The sequence below is a fragment of the Meleagris gallopavo genome, chromosome 2, assembly GCF_000146605.3.
Source record: "Meleagris gallopavo isolate NT-WF06-2002-E0010 breed Aviagen turkey brand Nicholas breeding stock chromosome 2, Turkey_5.1, whole genome shotgun sequence".
NCBI lineage: Eukaryota > Metazoa > Chordata > Aves > Galliformes > Phasianidae > Meleagris > Meleagris gallopavo.
Genome location: NC_015012.2, coordinates 41,056,666 through 41,081,924, shown reverse-complemented (window position 1 = coordinate 41,081,924; position 25,259 = coordinate 41,056,666). Strand labels below are relative to the sequence as shown.

General features: G+C 35.9%; 1 protein-coding gene across 21 annotated transcripts in view; it reads left to right on the top strand.

Annotated features, from left to right (window-relative positions):
- The window catches only part of AFDN (afadin, adherens junction formation factor), a 78,115-nt gene that overhangs the window by 33,691 nt on the left and 19,165 nt on the right, over positions 1 to 25,259 (top strand). For 20 of the 21 annotated variants that reach the window (XM_010707062.3, XM_010707054.3, XM_019612851.2 and 17 more), the window contains 11 exons: positions 1,712 to 1,977; positions 2,490 to 2,633; positions 5,071 to 5,269; positions 5,774 to 5,877; positions 6,951 to 7,037; positions 21,800 to 21,865; positions 22,027 to 22,100; positions 23,049 to 23,167; positions 24,061 to 24,255; positions 24,553 to 24,644; positions 25,057 to 25,245. In XM_010707062.3, coding sequence (XP_010705364.1) covers positions 1,712 to 1,977; positions 2,490 to 2,633; positions 5,071 to 5,269; positions 5,774 to 5,877; positions 6,951 to 7,037; positions 21,800 to 21,865; positions 22,027 to 22,100; positions 23,049 to 23,167; positions 24,061 to 24,255; positions 24,553 to 24,644; positions 25,057 to 25,245 — 1,535 coding nt within the window. The remainder of the gene's footprint in view (positions 1 to 1,711; positions 1,978 to 2,489; positions 2,634 to 5,070; positions 5,270 to 5,773; positions 5,878 to 6,950; positions 7,038 to 21,799; positions 21,866 to 22,026; positions 22,101 to 23,048; positions 23,168 to 24,060; positions 24,256 to 24,552; positions 24,645 to 25,056; positions 25,246 to 25,259) is intronic. The other variant, XM_019612850.2, reaches the window with a different exon arrangement.

Genomic DNA, 25,259 nt, shown 5'->3' with positions numbered 1-25,259 from the left:
TTTTATGCAATGCTGATTTCTATACAGCTAGCACCCAACCTATATTATTGCACAGTTGTACTTTTGGAGAAACACAACTTGGAGTTGCCCTTGAATTCCATGAAGTTCCTGTCAGCCCATTACTCCAGGCTGCTGAGGTTCTTCTGCAAAATAACCTTCAGTATATTAGACTCCCCAAGTCATTAATGAAGTCATTAAACAGTATCAGTCCCAGCATCAGTCCATGAGGGAAGTTACTTAATATTTGGCTACAAATTGTACTTTATATCCACAAATCCACCATGTACTAGCTGAGTTATCATCTGCTGCTTATCCAGTCTTATCTCAATGATTTTACTATTAGGATGATGTGGAAGAATCTGACAAACGTCTGACTGAAGTGCAAGAGAACATACACTGCTGTTACCTTTCTACTACTATTACTGTAGAAGGCAGTTAGGCTAGTTACACACAAATTGCCTTTGGTAAATTGGTGCTTCCTCTTCCCAGACACCTTATGTTTTGAAATTAGCTTGTGGAAAAATTTACCCCACAACCTTCCCAGGGGTAGAAGTTAAGCTGACTGGCCATGTAGATCCTCAGTCTTATTCTTGCCCTTCTTGAAAATGAGTCAGTGCCTCTTTCTTGTGATCAGAATCCTCCACCCTTGCAACAGTATTTTGAAAATTATAATTTTGTGATAATATCAGCCAGATTCCCTAACCATTTAAGGTGTGACTTGTAAACTACTGGTAAGTCCAGCTAGGTAAAGAGGTCCCTTGTTTGATCATCTTCTACTGTTATGTCCACAGGCTCTGCTGCAAAGCACAGGCACCTTACTAGTGAGAACTAAACAGCAACAACAAAATAAATCGAGTGCTCAGCATTTTTTGTTGTTGTTGTTTTAGAATAAAAAAAAGAAATCCTCTGTACTAGATACTTGGCTCCACTTAGCAGTAAACTCATAGTTTTTCTTAACTTTCCATACTAGTGAACTAAATAGCAGCATCCTTTGCTGTTAGTTTCAATATTGGCAGGTATTTGGCTTTTTAAATGCCATACTTGCAGTGCCTCTATACTCCTGTCAAGCAGCCCATCCCCATTTCCACCTTTCTATACCTTTCAGTTGGGAATTCCTTGTTTTCTGCTGTGTTTGACTTCTCCACACCAGAATTGACTGTTGTCGTGCTTTGGATCTAAAAGGTCAGCCAGCTATCTTGGGTACTTTTGCCCTCTAGGGCAGGCTCTCATACCTGAACAAGCCAGGCTGAATAAGTGAATCAAAGTATGCTTCCTGAGGTCCAGGACTGTAATTCTATCAGTTATATTGCTTCTCTCAAGATGTACATCTTAGGGACACTGCAGTCAAAGCTGCCTTCACCTTTCACATTTCCAGCCTCTTCCCAGTTTGTGAGTAGTAGGTCCAGCAGAGCACTTTGTAGCTAGTGTGTTGTTCACTTGCCTTACTTATTTTTGTTTCAGAAGTATATAATCTATATAATAGATGTATTACAACTTTCAATTGAATGTTGCTCGATCTTGTAAAATGTTCAAGATATATTTGAAGCAATAAATTTATTTCTGAAAGTGTGTATGACTTAAATTCACACAGATTCTACTTAGCATTCACTAACCTGTAGTGGGTATCCATATGTGTTAGTATTTACAGTCTAAATGGGTAGCATTTACATTGCAGTATGCGAATGTGATTTGCTTTGTTCTGTCTCTGTAGATGATGTGCTGCACACATTGACTGGAGCTATGTCCTTGTTGCGACGATGTAGAGTGAATGCTGCACTGACTATACAGCTCTTCTCCCAGTTGTTTCATTTTATCAACATGTGGCTTTTTAACAGACTTGTTACGGCCCCAGATTCAGGGTTATGTTCCCATTATTGGGGAGCTATTGTTCGCCAGCAGTTGGGTCATATTGAGGCCTGGGCAGAAAAACAGGGTTTAGAATTGGCTGCTGATTGCCACTTAAGCAGAATAGTGCAGGTAAGTGTATTTATTTTTTTTTTTACTAATACTTCCTACTTAATTCTATTTTTGGACAGTATGTTTATATTCCTAATGAACAGCATGTGGGCGAATGTAGTTTGTAGGAATTTATTCTCTATATCTGTAAAGATATAAAACATGTTTTCAGTACCATTGATATTAAAACATTAAAGTGACTTTTATATAATTTTTATTTCAATGAAAGTTGTTATTTTAGCCAACATGCTGTTCAATTTCTGTATATAACACTGAGCTTACAACTATGCTAAAAAGAGATAAGAATACTACCAGAATAATAACCTGTTTGTGGTAGGTTTAGTGTTCATATGTCTCACAGATGCAGGTGCTTTGTTTTTTTTAATTGATTTAGTGTTTGGTACAGGTATATTTATATTGCTTTTGTAGCATATCTGGCTTCTCACTTTGTCTTCTCTCTTTACTAAAGAAATTTCACAAGCAAGACATAAGGTTTCATTCTAATTTAAATTTGGTTTTATTTTTCCTCTCAGGCAACCACATTGCTCACCATGGACAAGTACTCACATGCTGATGTTCCAAATATTAACAGCACTTGCTTCAAGTTGAATTCTCTACAGCTACAAGCTTTGTTGCAGAATTACCACTGTGCTCCAGATGAACCACTTATACCAACAGTAAGTCTCATCTGTTAGTTGCTGTGCTGTTTGACTTAGCTCAGGAATATAGACTTAAAGTGAAAACTGTGGCTAAAAATAAGTATCTTACTGTAGATTGATTTGCAGTAATTACCTAAAGAACCAGAGTAATTTTCTCTTCATACAATAAGCAGTATTGGTGGTAGCAGCTCCTTGTTGACACCAACGTTGTATGTACTTCACTTAAATCTAAGTAGGATATTACCAAAACTTCTCATACATCACATTGAAAGGTAAGATAACATGGTACATCTTGAGCAAATTCAGAAAGGTGTCACTGTACTTTACAGAAGGTAAGGTAGTAGAGGAGAGGTGAAGTTGTGACACTAAGCTCTAAGCTGAATTCTTTCTCTACAAAGATTATTTTTTCATAACTATGAATGCATCTATTTATTAAATCAAAGGTACTAATACAATGGCTCTAAAGGTCTTAAGTTTACTTACAACCTGTGTGCAGTTGATTTTTTATTTTTTTTTATATTGGCTATCGATCAAGAAAATCTTTAGCTGAAGAGCATATCATATATTTCCTGCTTACAGATAGGTAGAATTCTATTATTATTATTTTTCTGTAGGGACCTCCAAAGAACTATAGTGCTAAATATTGTAGATTTTCTTTGTGTCAGAAGGAGGATTTACAGTATGGCTAGTTTTTCCTGTTGTGATCAAGTGTTATGTGGGACTCCTTGCTATGAAAGAGACATGTACATTCAAACTCTAATTTGCTTCTGTCAAATCTGAAAAATTTCAAGAATTTGAATTTGTTCAAAGGAATACAAATGTATTTACATTTACATAGTTTAGTTTGATGTAATTATTTTAGAAATTAGTACCTTTTATGCTTCTTAAAGAGCACTTCCTAAAGACATACTGGATTTATTTGACTTACTCCTCAAAACTTGCTGAAACTGAACGTTTGAGTGAGAACACTTGCATGAGTTTGTCTTGAGTGTGTGCTACGTTGTGCCCAAGTCATAAAATTGTTATACTGGACTTACAGGTTCAGAGTGGCACTTCAGTGTAAGTGGGTCAAGACCAAATTGTTCAGATGGTCTTGGAAGCCAAACAAGCTGAAGAATGAAACTGAAAAGTCACACCTGAGTCTTTGATAAAGCTATTAGTACAGTTTGGTAATTTATATGTATTACCTGTAGCAGTTTCAGATAAATGACTTGTAGCAGTTACAGCTTGGTGCTAGGAAAATCACACATTTGTGGGAGTTTTGTTCCAGAAGGAATGCTGCTAGCTAGAGGTTAAGATGCTTTTAGGTATTGATTCTTCCAGCTCAGTCAGGTATGAGTAATTTCTTGGTTCCTAAGGCAGATTGTGCAACTTTGAAGACACTGAGTGCTTGAGAATAATGAGTAAGATCTTTTCTACAATTTCCCATATTTTTTTTTAATTTCACAAACTTGTAGCACAAACTTAACGAGTGAAAACTTTCACATTAAAACTTTTTTTACCAGCATATGGTGGTTAAGGTAGCAGAAAAAAAATGGAGTAGCTGCTTAGAGAGACAGAGATGAAAAGGCTTCTAGCTCTTGTGCACTCTTCTGGAATAGAAGAATACAGAAACACAGCATGTTGCTTGGACTTCTGCTTCTTGGGAACTTGTTAGGATTTTGATTTTTGTTAACTTGTGAATTAATTTTATCTATCCGTGCAATCTAATAATAGATACCCTGTTGAAATCTTATGGACCTTTTCAAAATGTGGAAGGGAGCATACTGTGCAACTATATGCTGCCATAGTAGCTACATTTTGAAAAGCATACCAGTTGCACAGACCTTTCTGTGATAGTAAGCAGAATAGCTGAGCATCAAATATAAAGCCTGCAGTTCTTTGCTGCACCATGAGTGATTTTGCTTTGTTTGTGTTAGTTTAAAACCAGATAACTATCTTACAGGGTCCTTTATGTTGCACAGAGGTCACAATAAATATAAAAAAGACATTTTTAATAAATTTTCCAAACTAAGGAACTTTACATGCCATTGGTCCTTTGTGTGTATCTGTGTCCTAATGGAGCTGTAAATCTTGCTATACACGAGTTGTATGTTTTTTACTTAGTTTTACAATGTATACTCAAAAAGTTCTCAAAATTTTAAGGTTGCCTGTGATTCCAGCTTACCAACTGCACATGCATATTCTGTACTACATGCTTTTCAAATGCACTTCTCATATCAAGTAAAAACATCTAGCACATGATTTGAAAGAATAAAAACAGACGCTGTTGAGTTTTATTCTCTAACTGCACTCAGCATCCATTGTGTACAAAATGGAACCAAAGAACTTTTATATCTCATAACCAATTTCTCAAAGTATCTTCTTGAAATCTCAGTATTTTTTACCTGTTAATTTTTTTCCTTAATGAAAGTTATCATTTTATAGTAACAGTGTCTTTCTACCTCCTGTCTAGGAACTGATAGAGAATGTAGTAACTGTTGCAGAAAATACGGCTGATGAACTCGCTCGCAGTGATGGCAGAGAAGTCCAATTGGAAGAGGATCCTGACTTACAACTCCCTTTTCTTTTACCAGAAGATGGCTATTCCTGTGATGTTGTCAGAAATGTTCCAAGTGGTTTACAAGAATTTTTGGATCCCCTCTGTCAGAGAGGTTAGTTCTGTTGCTTTACAATAAGTTGTATGTTCTAGAAATTGTTCAGTAAACAAACCCCCACTTTTAATGACAGAATTGCAATGAGGCAAGTTTAATCTCTGCCAAATTTAGGCTGGCACAAGTTAGTTAGACTCGACAAAGCAGATTTCCATGGTGCTGTCATATTCTGAGTGCTGGTTGCTTGAAATATTCTGAAATATGACTTGATGTTTCACATCTCTTGAGTTTGGTTGGTACATGCAGTATTTTGCAGTTCTTTCTAGGAGCTGTTAGTGTTTTCAGATAAATATACACTCCTAAGAAGCAGCAGCTATGGAAGTATATGATTTTGTAGGTATAGTAAAATTGCAGTGGAGCACGTAGTTGTATTTAAGTTGGAAGATAAACATACTTAGAAAAAGAAAATACTTCCATTAATTATTTTCTGGTGTCAGGCTATTTAATCTTAATTAATCTGTTGACCAAATACCATGGCTATGCTAACGTTACTTTCTCCTTTAGGTTTTTGTAGGTTAATACCTCATACACGGTCACCAGGCACATGGACAATATACTTTGAAGGTGCAGACTATGAAAGTCACCTGTCACATGAGAATGCTGAGCTAGTAAGTGTTAATTAAGGGAATAATGATGAAAACTGAATAGTGATTTCTTGGCAAGCCACTGTGCTATGCATAAAGAGTTTTAATCCTTATTAGGAGGATCAGGCTTCATTGTTAACATGTAGTTCATGAGTGATCTGGTGAATTTAAGGAACTATTTGCAGCTGTTTGTAGCTCAGTGTTTTTCTAGGCTTTTGCGTGATAAAATTCTCCTATAATAATCTGTTTGTAATGTCCCCTCACCCTGGGAGTAAACAGTGAAGAAAATCCTTTTAAACACTGGCAAAAGTGTATATAGACATGTATGTGTAAATAATTGTTACTCTAAGCGAATTTGCAGGCTGCTTTATTTTATGCAGACAATTAGCAAATAAATTCTTAATAATAAGCTGCAATCTAGAACTTTCTTCTCCTGTGTTTTCAGTGGGAAAAAAAAATCCTTAGTTTTCCTTTTCCTTATAGTTGCTAAAAAAAACAAACTTCAAAGCTTCATTTCCTCTGTCCAGAACACATTTGTTAGATGTCTATGCAATACTGATTTTTATTTCACTTTGAGCTTTCAGAAATGAAAATTTTTGAAACTTTTCTTTCAAGTCTTTAACTCTCTACATTTGAAATTAATTAACCATTTAATATATTTGTAAAATTATCTTCCAGATGTAGTATTAAAAACTGACCATCCTTCTCTGCTGAGTCTGAACTTCAGTTTTCATTAGAAGTTTCATTAGATGTTACATTTTTATGTGTTAACATATAAGATTGTGAATCCTAACGGAATTAGAGAAGGAGATACAATGGGTAGATTGTGTAACTGTGGCAGTATTCGTAACACAGGTCTAATATTTGATAAGAACACAGGTGTAATATTTGACTGCTTTATGATGTGAGTCTGTATTAATCAAACATTAAGAGACTTTACCTCGAAAGTGAAATTCCAGGAATATTTGTCTCAGGTGAGATGTAGAGATCTTCTCTTGCTCTAACAACTTCAATTTTGATGTTAGATTAGCTGTTCTGCAAAATAATCTACTTTGCCTGACATGAACTCTCTTGATTCATCTTTTCTTGTTTGATAGGCTCAGCCTTTGAGGAAAGAACCTGAGATTATAACTGTAACACTAAAAAAACAAAATGGAATGGGCCTCAGCATTGTTGCTGCCAAGGTATGGAAGTTAGTTGCTTAAGTGTTATGAAAAGAACGCTTTTGAATAAGCCCACGGTGGAAAATATTAATGGAAAAATCTGTTTTCCTTGAGTTTGTCACGTACATCATATTGATCATAATTTTATTCTGGCTTAGGAATGTTTCTTTAAATCAAACAGACGTAACAATAGAAAACATTATGTGGATGCAGTTATAACATTTAAAGCTCTACTACAGGTTTTTTTCAGCGTTTTTCAGAGCTAGAAATTGGCAGAGATATTGAAGGGAATGAATAAGTAAGCTTATCAAGCACTTCTGCTGAAAATAGCTGAAGTATCAAGGAAAGAAAACAAGTAAATAAATAGTGTGTGGTAGTTTTTGTATTAGATAAATGGATAAAAATGTTTATATACATTAAGGTTCATGTACTTTCTGCTTATCTTTTGCACAGTATGCAGCTGTGTGTATGACATGAGTTTTGCTCCTTCAGAGTAGTGTCTGCTGCTCCTGCTGTTGGTGATATATGGAATGTACATGCAACTCTAGCCACCAGGTGGAGGACTCCACCAGTTGGCTGGCTTTTCTTTATTAACTGGGTCATACAGCAAGCATAATCATAAAGTTTTGAATTTGTTATGAATTATGTAACTATGATATCCAAAAGTCTCTGTTGTAATTATGTGTTGTAAACAGATAGAACAAGTTTTTCGTAACGTCTCTGTGCAATCTAGGACAAGAAACTTTTCAGAATGATCTGTTCTTCCTTGTCATAGAGTGTATGGGTTGAATATATAATTATTTACTGCTTTGAAGTTATTTCACATAGTTATTCACTTCTATGCAGCTTTTTTTTTTTTTTTCCCCAAGCAAATTTGCTCATTTCATAGTCTGTTCTTGAAACTGTAATCTTGTGCGGTATCAGCTTTTAAAGACTTGCTCCTGACATCTGTGGAGAACTGCCATGTGCTGTTGGTATATTCTGCAAAGTATTGGCAGTTATTGAGAAAGCTGCTCAAGATCTGATGAATGCAAGTCAGTAGTCTGCTCCTGCTTTTGTGGAGTGGGTTAATAATACACGAAGAAGGTTCTGGATCTTAAGATACATGAACTTAAATCTCCATCAGACTTCTGTCTGGTATCTGCATTGCTGTTAAATGGTATAAAATATGTAGTGGAATTTTATTTTTTTCCTTTTACACTGTGGTACATATCTTCTGATACAGAGAGAAGCAGGATGTAAAAGGTGTGGAAAATTTTCCATTTTCTCTGGCACTGTCTGTCTTATCCCATACATTGTTTTAACAACTGACACCTCCATTAACAGTATGTAATGGTGCTACTGGTCAGTATTTAAGCTGTTTTGAAATGTAGGTGGTGGATTTTTTTGTTTCTTTGTTTTTTTACAAGTTATTTAACATATTTCACGTTAACTCCATGTCTTCATGGGTGATGAAGGCAGTACTTCCAATCTTCACCACATACAGCTGCAGAAACATCTGGTGGTTCAGTCAGAGATTGCATGTCATCTTGCTGCAGTATGCGTGCCACGCTATTGGAATTTTGATTTTAGAAAGGTTGTCTTCAATCTCAATCTGGAATAAGCAGGAGGCAGATCTTTAATAGAATAGAAATTTTCATTTAATTTTAAGACATCAGGACATTGGTAGAAAAAATTGTTTTGCACTGTGTTTGAAATAAGTTGCACTGGTAATTAAATAAGTTAATTTTCAAGAGGGTGTACAGTACTTATAATAATAAGTAATAGAATGTTTTTCCTAAATAGACTTAATAAATACAGCAGACTAGAGAAGAATAAACAGGCATCAATTATTTTCAAGCTGACCAGGGCAGGATAGATTAGAGAATTGAATGAATGATGCTGAGAAGATGGAAATAATGAGGGGATATTTTTTTTTTCTAGCATTATGTTGTTGACATTTACTAATAATTATTTCGACACATCTCAAGTGATGTGTCTCTTACCAGCATAAAACAAAAATTTTCATTTTCTCCTTTGCTGAGGCAAGAAGTCCGATGCATTATTTGTTGAAATGTTCTAAACTTCAAAAGAGTGCAATACATGAAATGTGAGGGAGAGGGAAATGAGGATAGAGTTAGGTTTAGGTAATAGAAAAAGGTTGGCTGTCAGGTGTTCATATGAAGAAATGAAAACTCATGCTCAATTTTAGAAATACTCAGTTACTGCTGCCATGCACAGGATCCCAGTTTGTCTGTGGACCCAATTACACTTGTTTAAATCCTGTATTCCTGACTGCTTCAGAACTGCTGTAATAAATGAGAATGCAGTAGTTGGTCAATAGGTGGCACTGCCCCAAAGAGTGAAGTGCAACTCTGAAACTTGCTTAAGAAAACAGTTGTTTTTCTCCTGAGATGTGACAAAATAGTTGCTGTCAGTAGCATGCTGTGAGAAAGCTTTATGTGTCATTGCTGACCTGCCTGTGGTGCCTTAATGGACTCCTGGTACATGTCTCTGGCTTTGTATAGAGCTGGTTGAAATGTGGGTGGCTGGTATTATAGAAATGGATGAAAAATTCTCAGGTGTAAAGAAAAATAATTTCTACCAGCTCTTGTCCCTATGGACAAGAGGACCCTGTGTGGTAATCTGCTCATCTTTGAGGAAACATCTGATTCATGATTTGATATTTCTTTGGGGTTTTTTATTAGTTTGCAGAGGTTACTGTGTCTGTACCAATTCAGAGTTTTTTAAAAGAGGAAGTTGCATGCTATACCTTATATACCTCTCTCACACTAAACGTTTTTAATTACCAAGTGATGGTCACTCCTTTTTGGCAGCAATCTGAAAAACTCGTTTACATTTAAGCAGAGAAGGGAGACAAAGTGCACTGGAATGCATATTCTTAGGATAGAAGGTTTCAGTTTGTGATACCAGCAGATTGCAAACACATTAATGTGAACACAAGAACAAGGAAGGTGGGTCAAGAATACAGAGTGTCTGGAACCCTGTTTTTGATCCTTTTTCTGCCTAGTGGCAGGTAGAATGGTGAGGTGCTTTACTTCTCCTTCACAGCTATCTGTATTTTATTTAATGAGAAGTTTCACAGGCCTGCCAGGAATGCCAGAAAGAGCATGATTGCTGTGCATCAGCTTGTTCACTGTGCTGTAAGGGTGCTTTCTGAGGCGGGACAGCCCCTTTGAGCAACCACGCAGCAAGCATATATGCTGTATGCATACATACCAGATAAAACAAGTCTAGTTATGAAACAACTGTTAAGTGCCAGAGCAGTGTAAACAGCGTTGTGTGCGGTTGCCTTTTTGTTTAAGTTGGAAAAATACCTTAAAACATTTCTTAAACTGAATGCTTTATACGCCATTTTTTGGTGTGTGCGTGTTAAGTTGTATAACCTCACATGTTAAGCGATCTGAAATGTTAACTTCTCTTTCTGCCCTTTGGTAGGTGTTGCGTATTTTCTTATAGTAATACTCCTGTAGAATTATTAGCAGTAGCTTTCGTAATCAGAGTATGGAAATCTAGTTGGTAGGAGGGGTCGGGCATGGGGAAAAGTATTGCTTTTTGAGGTTGTGTGCAGAATTCGGTTGCTCTAACCCTGAAAGATGTTTTGATGTTAAAAGCTGCCTGACTCCCGACCACACTGCGGTTAACCTTTTATGAAATCCAGATGATTTGGAAGCAGAGTGTGCATGCAGTTTACTTTAAAAATATATCGCTTTTTGGAGGCTTTTGCATGTGACTTCTTAGCCATCTGTGGGCCAGCACATTACTTCCTGTTTAATTTGGAGATTTTTTTGTCTTTTCTACAAAAGGGCTGCCTTTTTGTTTTTCTAGCAGTTTTCAAAGTTTAATAAAGCTTCTAAAGTAAATGAAAGTCAGAACAGCATAACTGATTACGTAAGAGTCTGAATATTGTATTGGTTATAGCTGGTGTTGATAAATGCTGTACTGTGTCATAGCATCCAGCGCGGAGTTATCTTGATGGGTATCTTGGAAAATCCAGCAGACTAGAGCGGTGTTTGCTGTAGAGGGCTGAAAGAGAAGAGGAGAATTGTTTTTCTTTTCTTTCAAGGATCTGTAGTCCCCGAGATCAAAATGTGGTTTTCTGTTGTTGGAAGAACAGAATCCGTGGTAAGTCTGTTCAGGTTTCTGTTGGGACTGTCTTTCTCTTCAGTTTTAAATGCTGTCCTTGTACTTCTTCCTGCTCTCTTGCTTGTTTAAACCTGCCAGTACTTATTTGCTCGTGTAGCAACAATGTAATGTAGCATGCCGTTAAATACAGTCAGATGTTAATACCTAATTTTCCAAAACGTAGAAGAAAAAGGCTTAACTAATCTTAAGCTTGTTCTTGATATACACTTCTCGAATGTGTGGAAGTGACTGTTAATATTTAAAGTTTCAGGTGTGATAATTACTGTTTTACTGTAGAAGAGCATGAGTAGCATGACTTTTGTGATATGTTTACTTGTCATATTAGTTGGCTTTAATCCAGATTCCTCTAAAAGCCTGTTTTCCACTTAAAAGTCTTACCTGGAAAAACTGAAATTGACATCCTAAACGGTAAATGTAAGATTTGAATACTTTATAGACCCTTCGGAAAAGACCAGAACATGCAAAGGCATTCACAGAGTAGAGGCATGTAGATTCTGTTCAGACTGCGACTGTACAAGAGAGAGAATTCCAGCATTCTGCAAGTGATACAGCAGATTTTGGTGATGAATCTTCTCATGCTGTTTATATTCATTAATAGTTTTTAAAAATATACAGCATATGACTATCTCCTAGTGTCATAATTCATTAGTAGAGTAGAAAAACTTTCCTTAAAAATGTGTATGCATGTGTATGTCCTTAGGGATACAGATCAGCGTGTATTTTCTAGGTATTTTTAAAAGATAGTAAGATAAGATATTTTAATAGCGCCTACTGAAATAGAATAAGAGAAAGCTCCTTTTTATTAGAAGCATTTTGAACACTGAATGGAACAGTTCATCAATAGACTGGGGAAGGAGTTTACTTTTTTTTTTTCTAAGTAGTTGTGTGGCCTCCCAATTGTAAATAATTGGTATTATCTGGCAATCTTCTTTGTTCCTCAGAGTTAATAAAGTCACTGTAAGGAGTTAATAAAATCACTGTAAGTTGACTTATTTTCTAAAGAGCTGCTCATCATTTTAGATTTAACGATCTGCAGCATTAATTTTAAGGAGGGTTTTAAACTACCAGGAATATCAATGTCTGTATGAAACTGTCCTGAAAGTTTGTTCTACATATGTTTAGGAGGTGATATACATAGGAATAATAGAAGTTTAAAATCTTCTTTTTTTTCCAAAATTGAATATTTTTTTAGCTACATATCATACTGAAAACATAGTACCTACATTTGATTCTCTTCACTCTGAGTTTGCAAGTACAGACAGCTTTTTTTTTTTTCCCCAGCTGTTCCTTAGCTCTTTACTTTTGTTTCAGATCTTAAGACAAAATTTCAGACACTTCAGTATTTCCTTGTAACAGCCTTCTCATGTCTGTACATTCTAAATACTTCAGGAAAATCTTCAGCTTCTTCTTCCAATGTGAATTAATTGAAACGCTTGAGTAGGAAGTTTTAGGGTTTTTTTTTAATGTTAGATACTAATTCACTCCAGTGGTCTGAATGATTGATGTTGCCTTAACAGACTTTTTAAGAAGATCTTAAAGTAAAAATGTATTATTTAATTGACATTCCCACCACAGATTTCTTGGTCCCATGGGAGTAAGGAAGTATATTAGCTGCCAATTTAGTCTTTATAATGAACGAATAAGCAGCTAGGTATTAGTAAGCTGCATCTTTCTTCTTGATTCATATCTTCAAGAGGGATTTTTGGTTCAATCTTGATATATTGTAGGAGTCCCATAAAATGTTGCTAATGTTTTCATATGCTGTGTGAAAACTAAAGCTTGTGCTCTACAGGACTTTCCTTCTCACTAGCTGAGGCCACAGCTCAGCCCGAGTACTTTTGTTCACTTGCATATGTTTATATTAATATTGCAAATAAGTAACTTAGCTATTTACACTTCATGTCTTTTGGAACTAGGTGTTTGTGTGTGTTGGTGTTTTTATTCTGTTGTTGCTTTTTTCTTCTTCTGTTTTTAATTTAAATGGATGAGCCAATTTCTCCTTGTGTCTACATATAGAAAGTATTAGTACTTGATAGCAAAATGTGAAAGTTACAGTGTACATAGTCTTAACTCAGAATTGCTCTAGCAGACTTCATTCATTTATGTCTTTCTAATAACTTAGAAAATATATTTTAAATACATGTTATTACAGTATTTACTTCTAAATTTCATACTTCTGTCAGTGAAAAAGACTCTTAAGAAGCTTAATTCTATGCTGAAATTTTCCTATGCAAACAATGCTCTAATTTGGGGTAGAAATTTAGAACATTAACAGTACTTGACAGTATATCTACTGATATTGAATTAAGCTTTATCCACCTGAAAATGTAGTACAAATTTATATGAAAGACTGTATTGTATTTTTCCTGTTGTAAATTCTCCTTACCTGTAGAGCTAAGAGCTGTCACTTGGAAAAAGTGTTCATATGCATACGTATCTCTGTGCACGTGTGTGTGTACGTGTATACACCTTTATCTTTCTCCTCCCCAAGAAATGGATCACACATTATGTGCTGCCTTAATTTTATCCACAGACCTAATTAAGCTGAGGCATTTGTTCAGAGTTGCCTCAACAGGGAAGAGTGTCACGGAATGTGCAATACAACTTCTCAGTTGGCAGAAAACGCTAAACAGCCCTTAGTGTGTCACTGTTCAGTGTACTTAGAGCAAGCATGCTGTAAAAAGTTAACCCTTATTTTGGGCACTGAAGATCAAGCAAAATAAAAATGCTTTCATGAGTTTTAAGTTGTAGCATTCATTGAAGAAAAAAATGGTTAAGATGGTCTATTTTATAAAACTATCACAGACTGTTAGGAATGTAGTGTATAAAGCGTTCTCTGTTTACCTACTGCTTACTGTCTCTGTTTCATTTAGAGCTCAGAGAAAAGAATAGTTACGAGTAACTGTTGTGTACTTCAGTTCAGTCTCAGAACATGACTTTAGACCAGTTGCTTTTGCTTAGTTGCTTTGGTTTTCATCAAGATACTTTTTGGAAACCCTCAATTTCCAGAGATATCATGTGTTGAAAATTAATTATCTTCTGTGCTAGACAGAAATGTATACAGCTGTTTGTGCCTGCGTGCCTTTATCTGTTTGCCTTATTAGGAATTCTGAGTGCTGTAATTTGATTTAAAGAAAAAAAAAAAGTCTACATCTATGCAAGACTACAATCATATATATTCTAGTGCTGCTGTCTCAGGAAGTCCATTACACAGCATCTGTGGTTCTTTGTTGTTTTGTATCCTGGAAGAAGCAACCTTTAGGAAGATGAAAGGCATTTTCACTTTCAGGCTTTGTACCTGAGTCAAACTTCATTGTAAATGTTCTTTAATTTTAACAACAACAACAACAAAAATGAGCACTTGACTAGAAACCCTTATTCCAGTAAAGAAAATAACAAAACTCTTCAGTCCTTTCTCTTTAATCCTTTTGAGGCTATTTGTAAGTATAGCATGTAGATATGTGGGATGTAAAGTTTCTAGGTTATGTTGGATGCCAGGAGTCCAGTTTATACAGGTTGCAAGCTAGCTTTTCTCTGAATTCCAAGTCATTCTTGGTGCTTCTTAAAGCTTCTTAAAGCTGCAGCTGGCTTGTTCTTAAACATTAAATGCTTGATATTTCTTTGCCTGCAAATAATGTTGATTGTCCCTATCTGAATCTCTGCTGCCTGTTTTGTTTAATTGAGATATTTTCTCTACTTGTGACTGTACTTTGTCAAACACTGAAAATGTTTGGTATTTTCCCCCCACCACAGAGGAGAATTTAAGAGGAGAAAAGAGTCGTTTACATATGTGGAGCATGGGTCAATTCTAAGATTCTTTTTAAGCCAGAGTACTCATAGCAGCTGTGGCCACAACTAGCTTTACATAGAGCAAGCTGTTTCACCTCATTTTTATACAGCACTCTGTGGAGTGTTTTGCCTAATGATGACAGATATCCGAAGTCTCTAAATAGTTTGGGTGTTTTTTTTTTCCAATCTTTATGTCCAAAGAAGCTTGCAAATACTACAGGCAAGCCAAGTAGCTACAGGGCTTGATCTCTGGACTGACAGCAGTGAACTCTGGACTGACAGTTCAGTGAATCAGGCATGCTGCAGGTAAATATACTTGTTCTCATCCAGATGCAAATTAAAAAATGCATACAGCTTTAGGGAAAATGAGTGCTTGGGGTGGAGAAGCGTTCAGAAACTTTTGCTTTTTGCCTCTTAGAGAGCACATTTGTTAATTTGCTGCATAGTTTAGTAAATTGATATTCTTCATAATGCTTCTAAGCTTGGATTATTTCATTGCTTCTGGACTAATTACTTGCTAGGGAGGTTAGACTGAACCTTGATTCTGTTGCATAAACTTAAATGCAAGTTTACATAGAAGATCTTCGTAAGTTTTTGTAAACATCCTTAGAGTCTGGAATCAGAAAATTAGCCCTGATAAAAATCAGTACAATCTGCTCTGGGTGTAGGCAGATAAAAGATTTTGGGGCTGATAGCTGGCCTGATAGCTACATTATAGTCATGGGGCAGATCTTTATGTTTTTTTCTAAGATACACATTATCTATATTATTAAATAATTAAATATAATGATCAGAAGAGGCTGAAGCACCTCTGCTATGGGGATAGGCTGAGAGAGCTGGTGCTCTTCAGCCTGGGGAAGGGAAGGCCCCGGGGAGACCTTACAGCAGCCTTCCAGTACCTGAAGGGGGACTAAAGGAAAGCTGGTGGGGGGGAGGCGTGGAAAGGGGGGGAGGGGCTTTTTATAAGGGCAGGTAGCAACGGGACAAAGGGAAGTGGTTTTAAACTGGAAGAGGGTAGATTTAGACTAGATATTAAGAAGACTTTCTTTACTGTGAGGGTGGTGAGACTCTGGAACAGGTTGCCCAGAGAGACTGTGGATGCCCCCTTCCTGGAAGCATTCAACGCCAGGCTGGATGGAGCTTTGAGCAGCCTGGTCTAGGTGAAGGTGTCCCTGCCCATAGAAGGAGGGGTAGAGCTAGATGACTTTAAAAGATCCTCCCAACCCAAAGCATTCTATGATTCTATGAAATAAAATCTTTTAATATTTGCATATTTATGCAAAATTCAATCAGATCTCAAGAAGTATTTTAAAAAAGAAAGAAAAAAGTTTACCATGAACAGAAAGAAATCTGGAACGTTTTTATGTAGTCTTGATATTTGAAGCCACTTGCTTTGAATCTTTCTTGAAAAAAATGGTCAAACTTTATTTTTTTAATGGAGTTGGTCAAACTATAATTGGAGGGTAAAGATTCCTCCACTTCAGGATTCCTATTCATATTACAAACTGTGAAACTTGCAAACATTTAATTATTCATGTATTTAAAACAAATCAGTATTGAAAGATCATTAGGAAGGCTTCATTGCAATTCTTGTAAAGAAAATTATATTCTAATACACATAACATTAAAAAAAACAAAAAACACCTGTTATTGAAATGTATTTTTGTCTTTAATGAAATGCAACTCTGCCAATTTTTATGGGAAACCATTCATAATATTGGAGTGTGATAAACAAGGCACGTGAAGCTAAACAGGTCTGGGCAAATGGTAGTTTAGAGCAAGTAATGACAAGACCTTACTGTCAACTGTTTGAAGAATTACCGGTTTGGTTAGGCATAGTACCTGTAGGTGTGCTTTACAGATGCATAACTTTTCTTTATTTATTTAATATTACAATTTTCCTGTCCTTTTAACAACTGAATAAGCATTTTTGTCATAGACTTCATGCTTTTATTCTAATTGCAGGTATTAAAATAACTGAGTTACCTACAGATCTGCAGCATGAACCTTCCTAACTTACTGGAATGTGCAGCTCATTGTGGTGTTCCACCATGTTCCATAGTGCTTCCTTGTGGAAGCTTGCTTAACTGTTGAGGGGTTATTGCCTGTCAGCAGACAGGCCTTCATTCCCGCTCCACAGTACCTTTAGCCTGGGGTATCGGTGGGACAGCTCAGTAACTGTGGGCCCTAGGTTCCTGCATGGCATGGGTGCTTGGCTTGGGTGCTTGGCTTTGGGCCTAGCCATCTGTTGACGCTCAGTAGAAGGAGCTGTCTGTTGTCTCCACTGTCAAATTGCAGCTGCTTATCCTGGCAAATGCAACATGAGGGGGTGGGGGTGGAAAACTGTCTGCTTTTAATGCTTCCATGGTGACTGAATAACCAGTTTGGGGACTGGATATGGTGTTGCCATTAGGAAGGCCCTATCTGATCTCTGTTCTTCCAGCTCCTACTTCATATGCTAGTTGTGCCGTCTGGCATGTTCCAGTTGTATGGCTGATCTATGTGGCCAGTTTAATGAGTTTAAACGTTACGAGAGTTGTTTATGGATTACTTTTCTTCTACATTAATATAGAAGAAAAACCAATAAACATACATTTGTCATATTTGTAACAATATGCATATTACATACGTATGTAATTAAACAGAAATAGATGTTTCTCAAGTAAGATTTTTTTTACTGACGATTGTTTCCTGGTCCCAGTGAGCAGAAAGTCTTTCTGAATTCACAGGACCCAGATGCTGGAATGTCTGAATTTATTATTTGCTGAGATAGCTCAAGTTGCAGCTGGTTAATTCTGCTCTGGTTGTATGATAGCTATTACTATTTTTTCTCTCATACTTGTAAGCAAAATAACCTGTAGGTACTGGCTCATCACGTGCTTTTCTGATCTAATTTATGTTTTGGTGTTGAATTACAGTATTTATGTATTTTATATCATTCAGAAATTAAATTATCGTATGAAGTGTCTATTTCTTATGTCAATTTGTATGTAGGATCTGCCTAGTGATTTAAGAATGTCCTTTGTCAAGTCAACTAAAAATGACTAGAAAGAAAAGTCTCTCTTGATAGAATTAATTTTTCTTATGTGCATTTTACGCATCTGAACATGATTGAGCATTCAGTGAGCATTAACTATGCTTACACTAAAGTAAGCCTCATTAGTGCTACTTCCATAATTTGAAGTTTTCATTTAATTTCAAATGGAGAGCTAGATTTGCATAAACTATGCAACCTATGACCAGTTCTGATGTGAAACACCCAGCAATCTTTTGTCCAGTTGGGTGCTAAACATAAGACTGTTGTTTTCCTTGCTCTTATTTAACTCTGTATCTTCAGGTTGTAATTTCTAACTCTACATTGTAGAATGTTTCTAAATGTGCTTTTGTACTGTGATAAGAACTTTTTGAAAGGGGGTAGCTACAGCAAGTTAGTCTCTTCTAGAAGCTTGTCTGTCTTTTTTTCTTCTGTCCCACCATATAGATGCAATATGAACAGACATTAGAGAAATAGAACTTCTGGTGATTTCTAAGTGCAGAATTTACTGATAGTATTTCATACCTCGGCTTCTTTCTTATTCTCTTGATTTGTACTTCTTGTATTCTTGCTCTGTTTCTTGGAGGAGGATGCATTATTTATTTACTTTTTACATTTTAGTCTGGTCACTTAAACAAATGTTTTCCCATACATTCTTTTCTTCATTTATATTTAGGATTAAGACCTCAGTTACCATTCTGAGCAGACTTCTGCATGCAGATGTATCCTGTGTTTGCTTTTACCTCCCAAGCAGGATTAGAAGATCTATTAAAATGCTTTCTAAATGCAAGAGGATGTTCATTATTGTCATGGAATTCCCGCAGCAATACTCTTAGTAAATTTAAGCGCATGCCAAACTTGCAAGTGCAGTATGTTAACATCCTTCAACTCATGCTGCTTTAAAGCATTAAATTGCTTCTTAAGATAATGTAAGATGATTTAAAAACAAACACAAGAAGCACCTATATAAAGGTGATAAGTCTACTGCAAATACATGGCTTCAGGTTGCTGGATCTAATTGTTTTTCTGTTTCTCACTTCAGTTGGCTGTGCATACCTGGCTTAATGATGTGTAAACCTGGGCATGGATAAGATTATCTTCCAGGAGACTTCTGAGGTTTTTGTCCAGAACTGGTTAAGCTTCCTGGAATAAATAAAATGGGGACATTTTTATCCCATTGTGTAATTACATCAGTGAAAGTGTATTATTTTGGTTTTTTTTTCACGATACATTTTCTTCCATTCTAGATATTCTGTTCATCTCCATCACTTGCTAAAATTAGGATAGTTTGTTTGGATATGTTGGGTTATTTTTGTTTGTTGTTGTTGTTAAGGAGCAGAATCTATGTGCTTTGGCAAAATTGGGAAGTGTCTTTTGTACGCGCTTGCCACGTAGGCTTTGAAAACTTAAAATTAGGATGAATTTCAAACACTTGTAGCATGTAACATACAGATATAGTATGTCTGATATAATCAATGATTAGCGAAGTCACAATCTCAACTTGTTTGGATTAACATGTATGCTGTTTCAAGTAGCAAATGCTTGCTTTTGTCACTTAATCTTTGACTGCATTATGCAGTTTTTTGCCTGACTCGTTAAACCTTATGAGGTGAGATTCGTGTTAACAGCTTTTGAAGTTAGAGCTGAATAAAGCAACATCACTCCCGGGTCCCAAGACTTCTGATTAGTCTTGGTTAGTCTGGCCTCCAAGGAAATGTTGCTTCATTCCTGAAATTACACACAGTGCATGGGAGTAAAGGAGTAGGTGGGTGACTCTTGCTGGTGACTCCTTAACCTGTTTGCATCTAAAGGAGCTTACCTTCAGGTATCTTAGTGGTTGGTGGCATAGGAAAGAGCAGTCATCTTAATCTGCAATTCCCAACTAAGAGAAATGGTAACTCTTCTGGGCTGCTTCTGCCAAAGATCAGAGCATTACTTCACATTTCGACTAGTAAAAGTATGTTTTTCCCTATTCCTGCTCCAGTTCTTAATCACTTTGCTCCTCTCCAACCCTCGGTTTTACTTACCTAGTTTCTGTATTCTATATGACAAATTTAGTTACATTATTGGTTGCCCTGGTGGACAGCACATTCATTTAGGGCTTCTCTAACAAGTTAATTCCATGTAAAAAGTAAAAGCTTCCTATCCTTTGTTAAACTAGTTAATAATATACTGGGACAACTTCTTTCTTATCTCATGAAAATTTAAGGATTCCTGATAAGAGATCTTGTTGCATACTTTTCAGAAGCCTAAGTGTTCTGTCACCTGAATCATCCTCCCTCATCTGCTTCACAGTTGAATTGGGGAAGATGATTTTTGGTTTTCATTGAGTTTATCTATCTTCTGACTTGTACATCTGATTCTTTGGGTATTAAGTTAAATATATATATATATTCTGCTGTTTGGATGTTTCTATAGTGTCCTTTTTTAGTAAGTGATCTTTTTTTAAAAAAATTACCTTCATATTCCTCCCAGATTCAGAAAGTGTCTTCTCTTTAGCTGTTTGCTACAGGTTTATTCTTAATTATTTTCTTTCTTTCTTTTCAATTCTTTTCTTTTTAATTGTTTTGAGAAATGAGGACATGCTGAATACCAATCTTGAATCGTGGGGCTCAAAGTAATTCCTATTCTGTGGCTGTTGAGAAAATATTTGGAGTTAAGGTTTAATAAAAAATTAGTTCCTTCACCTCTCAGACAACTTTAACATTTATTTCTGAAAAATCTGCACTTTTTGTTCTACTTGATGATGATGTTGATGGAAGTGATGAATCCTTTTGCTCATGAAAGAAGAAAAGGAGTTGGAAAAATAGGAGAGTGGGGAAGTTGCATATTCAATATGAAAACGGTTTGGGGTGTTATTCCAGAAAACAACGTTACATTGAAAATTGTTCAATCGAAAACTTCATGATTAATTCTAGAGTGCCTTGAGTGATGTGCAAATGAATTTAATTGGCATGTTTTGCTATCGTATGTAATGAAATGATTGTGGTACATTGTAAGTGACGGTTTAAGGGTTTGTGATACTAATGTAGACTTCTCTGTGGTGTCTTGTAAATTTGAGTACGTGGTGATGCAACAGCATGGCTTGAATAGATGCTCGTGTTCTCATGCCTCAGACCCATTGGTTGTCTAGCAATATGTTTAGTGTTAACAATCCTTTTAAAATTTAGTGGCATACTTCTAGGCAGCTGTTTTATGAACAAAATTGCATGGTTTCTGCAGTGGGCTTAAATACTGACTTGGGTAGTTCTAAAATTCTTACAATGTCTACTTGTTTATCCTAAAAGCAAAAGCACTGTTTGCTTCTTTTTCCTAGGTCCTTTACAGTCCTAATAAATGTAAGAAGTGTTTCTGTTCCTTTTTGTCACATATGCTCAAAGCAGAATAGGCAATCTGCACTTTACCTTGTGTGATTTGGGCATTAGCAAGGGTAATAGAGTAGTCTTTTGGAACAGAATACACAGGTATACTTAAAAAATTGTATTGAAAAGTATGTCTCATCAGAAGAGGATTAAAACAAACTCCTAAGATAAAAGATTTAGTTGATATATTTTCTTTTTTATTTTTCAAGCTTGTATTAAGATCAAATACTGTTTACTTCATGCAGTGTTTTCAGGTTCAAGAAGCCTAATTTTAAAACTTACTTTTGATTTTAAGTGAGCTTAACTTTCTTCCATGTTACTGGTTTTTGTCTTTTTTTCCAGGCTGGGGAAATAAAAAAATGAGAATTCAGAGGTTTATCTAGACATGTAAAATTTTGAACAAAATTGGAGGAATGCAAAAATGAAATAAATTGATGTTTCTTTCTTTGTAGGGTGCTGGTCAAGACAAACTTGGAATATATGTCAAGTCTGTTGTGAAAGGAGGTGCTGCAGATGTGGTTAGTAGTATTTTTAACTATAAGAAGTTCAAGGATGGAAAGGTCATTTGGAAATACTTCTAAATCCTTTGTTTACTAATTTGCATGAGTAATTGTTAGCATTTACATTAAGTTAGCATTGGTGAACTAATTTTTTTTTTTTTTCTTGGATATGTAATTAGGATGGTCGTCTGGCAGCAGGGGATCAGCTGCTCAGTGTGGATGGTCGAAGCTTGGTGGGGCTGTCCCAGGAAAGGTATGGAATGCTCTCTCTTGGTGTCTTTACGTGGAAAAAAAAAACAACAAAAAACTAGAGTAATATGAGGGCTGCTCCAAAAGTAATGCTTCCTATTTTACTGCGTTGGCCCATAGCATCACAGTTGGATGTTGGTGGTATGGCAGTAGAGGCTGAGCCTTTTCACCAATATTCCATTATATGTTGTTGCTGTGCAACAGATGGCAGCTGAAGAGAAGTCTGACCAAATGGCATCTGACGTGGAAGTGTGTATGAAGCAAAGGGGTGTCATTAAATTCCTCTGTGCAGAAAAAAATTTTTCCATTGGCATTCATTGATGCTTGCTGAATGTTTCTGGAGATGGAAAAGTGGATGTGAGCGCAGTGAGGCATCACAGCAGCTGTGAAGCAGTGGATCACCTCTGCTGGTGCAGATTTTTACAAGTACACCATGCAGGCTCTTCATCACTGGCAGAAATTCATAGTTAATGGTGGTGACTATGTTGAAAAATAGTGTTTTATAGCTGTGAATGTGCTCTGTCTAATAGTGATGTTGTGATCTTTGTATTTGTTGTAATTTCCATGGAAATAAATAGGAGGCATTACTTTCAGAGCAATCTATTGCACAAAGTCTTAGACTCATTTTTTTGCACATTGGGTTTTTACTTTCTCTGTAGGAGATACAGTGTTGCATATTGGGGCTCCCATTTTTAGCAAACTGTTCTTACTCTAGTTCTTAAATATTTTGGCTTCCAACTTATACCTGCAGAAAACCTTGCACGTAAATTTATCATCTGGTTTTTTTAATATATTTTTCATAATGATTTTAAGTATTAGTCAGAAACAATGTTTTGTCATAGAAAAGATTACTAGAAAAAATATGAGAAACCATGTCATACAAAATTATAATAAGGAGAACTTAGAAGTATTGGGCTTGAATTTATTTAATTTGCTTTGATATCTGTTGCAGGGCAGCAGAACTTATGACAAGGACAGGTTCAGTGGTAACACTGGAAGTAGCAAAACAAGGAGCAATATACCATGGTCTGGCAACCCTGCTAAATCAGCCATCTCCAATGATGCAAAGAGGTAATTTGCCAAATTTTACCAAAACATTAAATCAAAAAATAAGATTAATTGCATAGAAAGGAAGCATTTCTTTTATTGTGAAAAGACAAACTGACTTTTAAATAGACTTAAAATTGTATTTGTCTAATGTATAATAAACGTTTTGCATTTGTTCTTTAAAAAAAGAAAAAAAGTACAGTCGTGGTTTTTAAATAATTTTTAATTATGAAATATAATGAATACAAACACTGTTACAATTTCAATAGCTTTTCCATCCCTTTCATAAAGGATTCTCTCTTTGTGGGACTTGTAAGCAGAGAGCGTAATGTAATTACTAGGAGAGAAAAATAAAACCAGAAACCCCTGGAACATGTTTTGCAATACGTTTTTATTGAGCTTTTAAAGTAGAAATAGCAGAACGTTTATCTCGTAATTTCTATGTCAAATCTTAGAAGTTCTTCGATATTTTTATCGTTGAACTTCATAGAGCCAAAATACAATTCTTACACAGAATAATTTTATAAAGAAACCCTTTTCTATATATAGGATATAGGAAAGAACGGGTTAAAAGAATAAATCCCTATTATCACGATTTACAACACCATTCCAGATGCCATATGCCTCTGTGAGTCTCCAAGAGACTTTTTAGTAAGGCACATTTGGCTTTTCCAAATGCCGTATCTTTTCAAAAGCTATTTCGAAGCAAAGATTCTTTTTTGAATTAAACGAATCCTCTACAGTTGATAAGAAAGAGGAAGTGTGTATCCAAAGAAGTAACAGTTTTTAAATTTATCAGTTGCTATGCCAGAAACTCAATTCTTGTTCTAAATGCAAACTAACTCCTGTTCAAAAAAGAATACTCTAGACAGCAGTTAAGATAAGTGAAGGGGGAAAATATATATCAACTGTTACAGTTTCTGACCGCCGTGGCTCAGGTAAACCCCGACCAAAGAGTGAAGGTTTTGAGCTGTATAACAACTCCACGCAAAATGGGTCACCCGAGAGCCCACAGCTGCCATGGACGGAGTACAGTGAACCAAAGAAGCTGCCAGGAGATGACAGATTAATGAAGAACAGAGCCGATCATCGCTCCAGCCCCAATGTAGCAAGTAAGTCAGATTATTCTTCTCATAGAGGTAGATGTCTTTTTCACTGACTTCAAGGGCTGTTCATTTCCAAAGGGGAGGGGAAAGGTTATTTGATTAAAAAGAAACAGAAATTTAAAAAAAAAAAAACAGGATTAAGTTTAAGTTTGAATAATGATGTAGTTGTAACGTTTGGAGCAAGCCTCTTGTTAGAATTATTCAAAGCAAAAATCATACTTATGTTGTGAATACTATTATTACATTAAGTTATGTAAATTAATATTAACAGGCATGTAAATGCTTCCTTTAACTTTCCAACAGATCAGCCTCCAAGCCCTGGGGGAAAGAATGCTTATGCATCTGGAACTACCACCAAAATAACCTCAGTCTCGACTGGAAATCTTTGTACAGAGGTCAGAAGTGGCAAGAAAATGCTGGCTAGTAAATTTTCCTTAGCTATCAATGGATCAGTGTGCTTGAATCAAAGCAGTATCTCAAGTATTTGTACATAATGCTGGCGCTAGTGACTGAGTGGTGTTTTTACTTACTATGGTTTAATGAAAGATTAAGACAACTTTGTGTGATTTGATTACTTTTTGTTCATGAAGCTGCAATTTCTTTGGCTTATGCAATATTACATACTTGTTTTCAGACCGTAAAGATATTAGTCCTAACCACAGTTTATATTTGAAAACCTCTATTCCAGACAAATAATATTCTCACAAGGCAAAACAAAACATTTAAGAAACACATGGTTAGAAAAACATTCTTTACAGATCTGTGTGATTAGAAAATTCTATCTTATGTTCATTCTATCTTTTTCAGGAACAAACTCTGCCTCCACGACCTGAAGCTTATCCTATCCCAACACAGACCTATACCAGAGAATATTTCACATTCCCAGCTTCAAAATCCCAGGATCGAATGGGTCCAGCTCAGAGTCAGTGGCCAAATTATGAAGAGAAACCACAGATCCAGGCAGAGAGTAATCACTCACTCAATACTACAATGCAGGTCAAAAGCTTTTT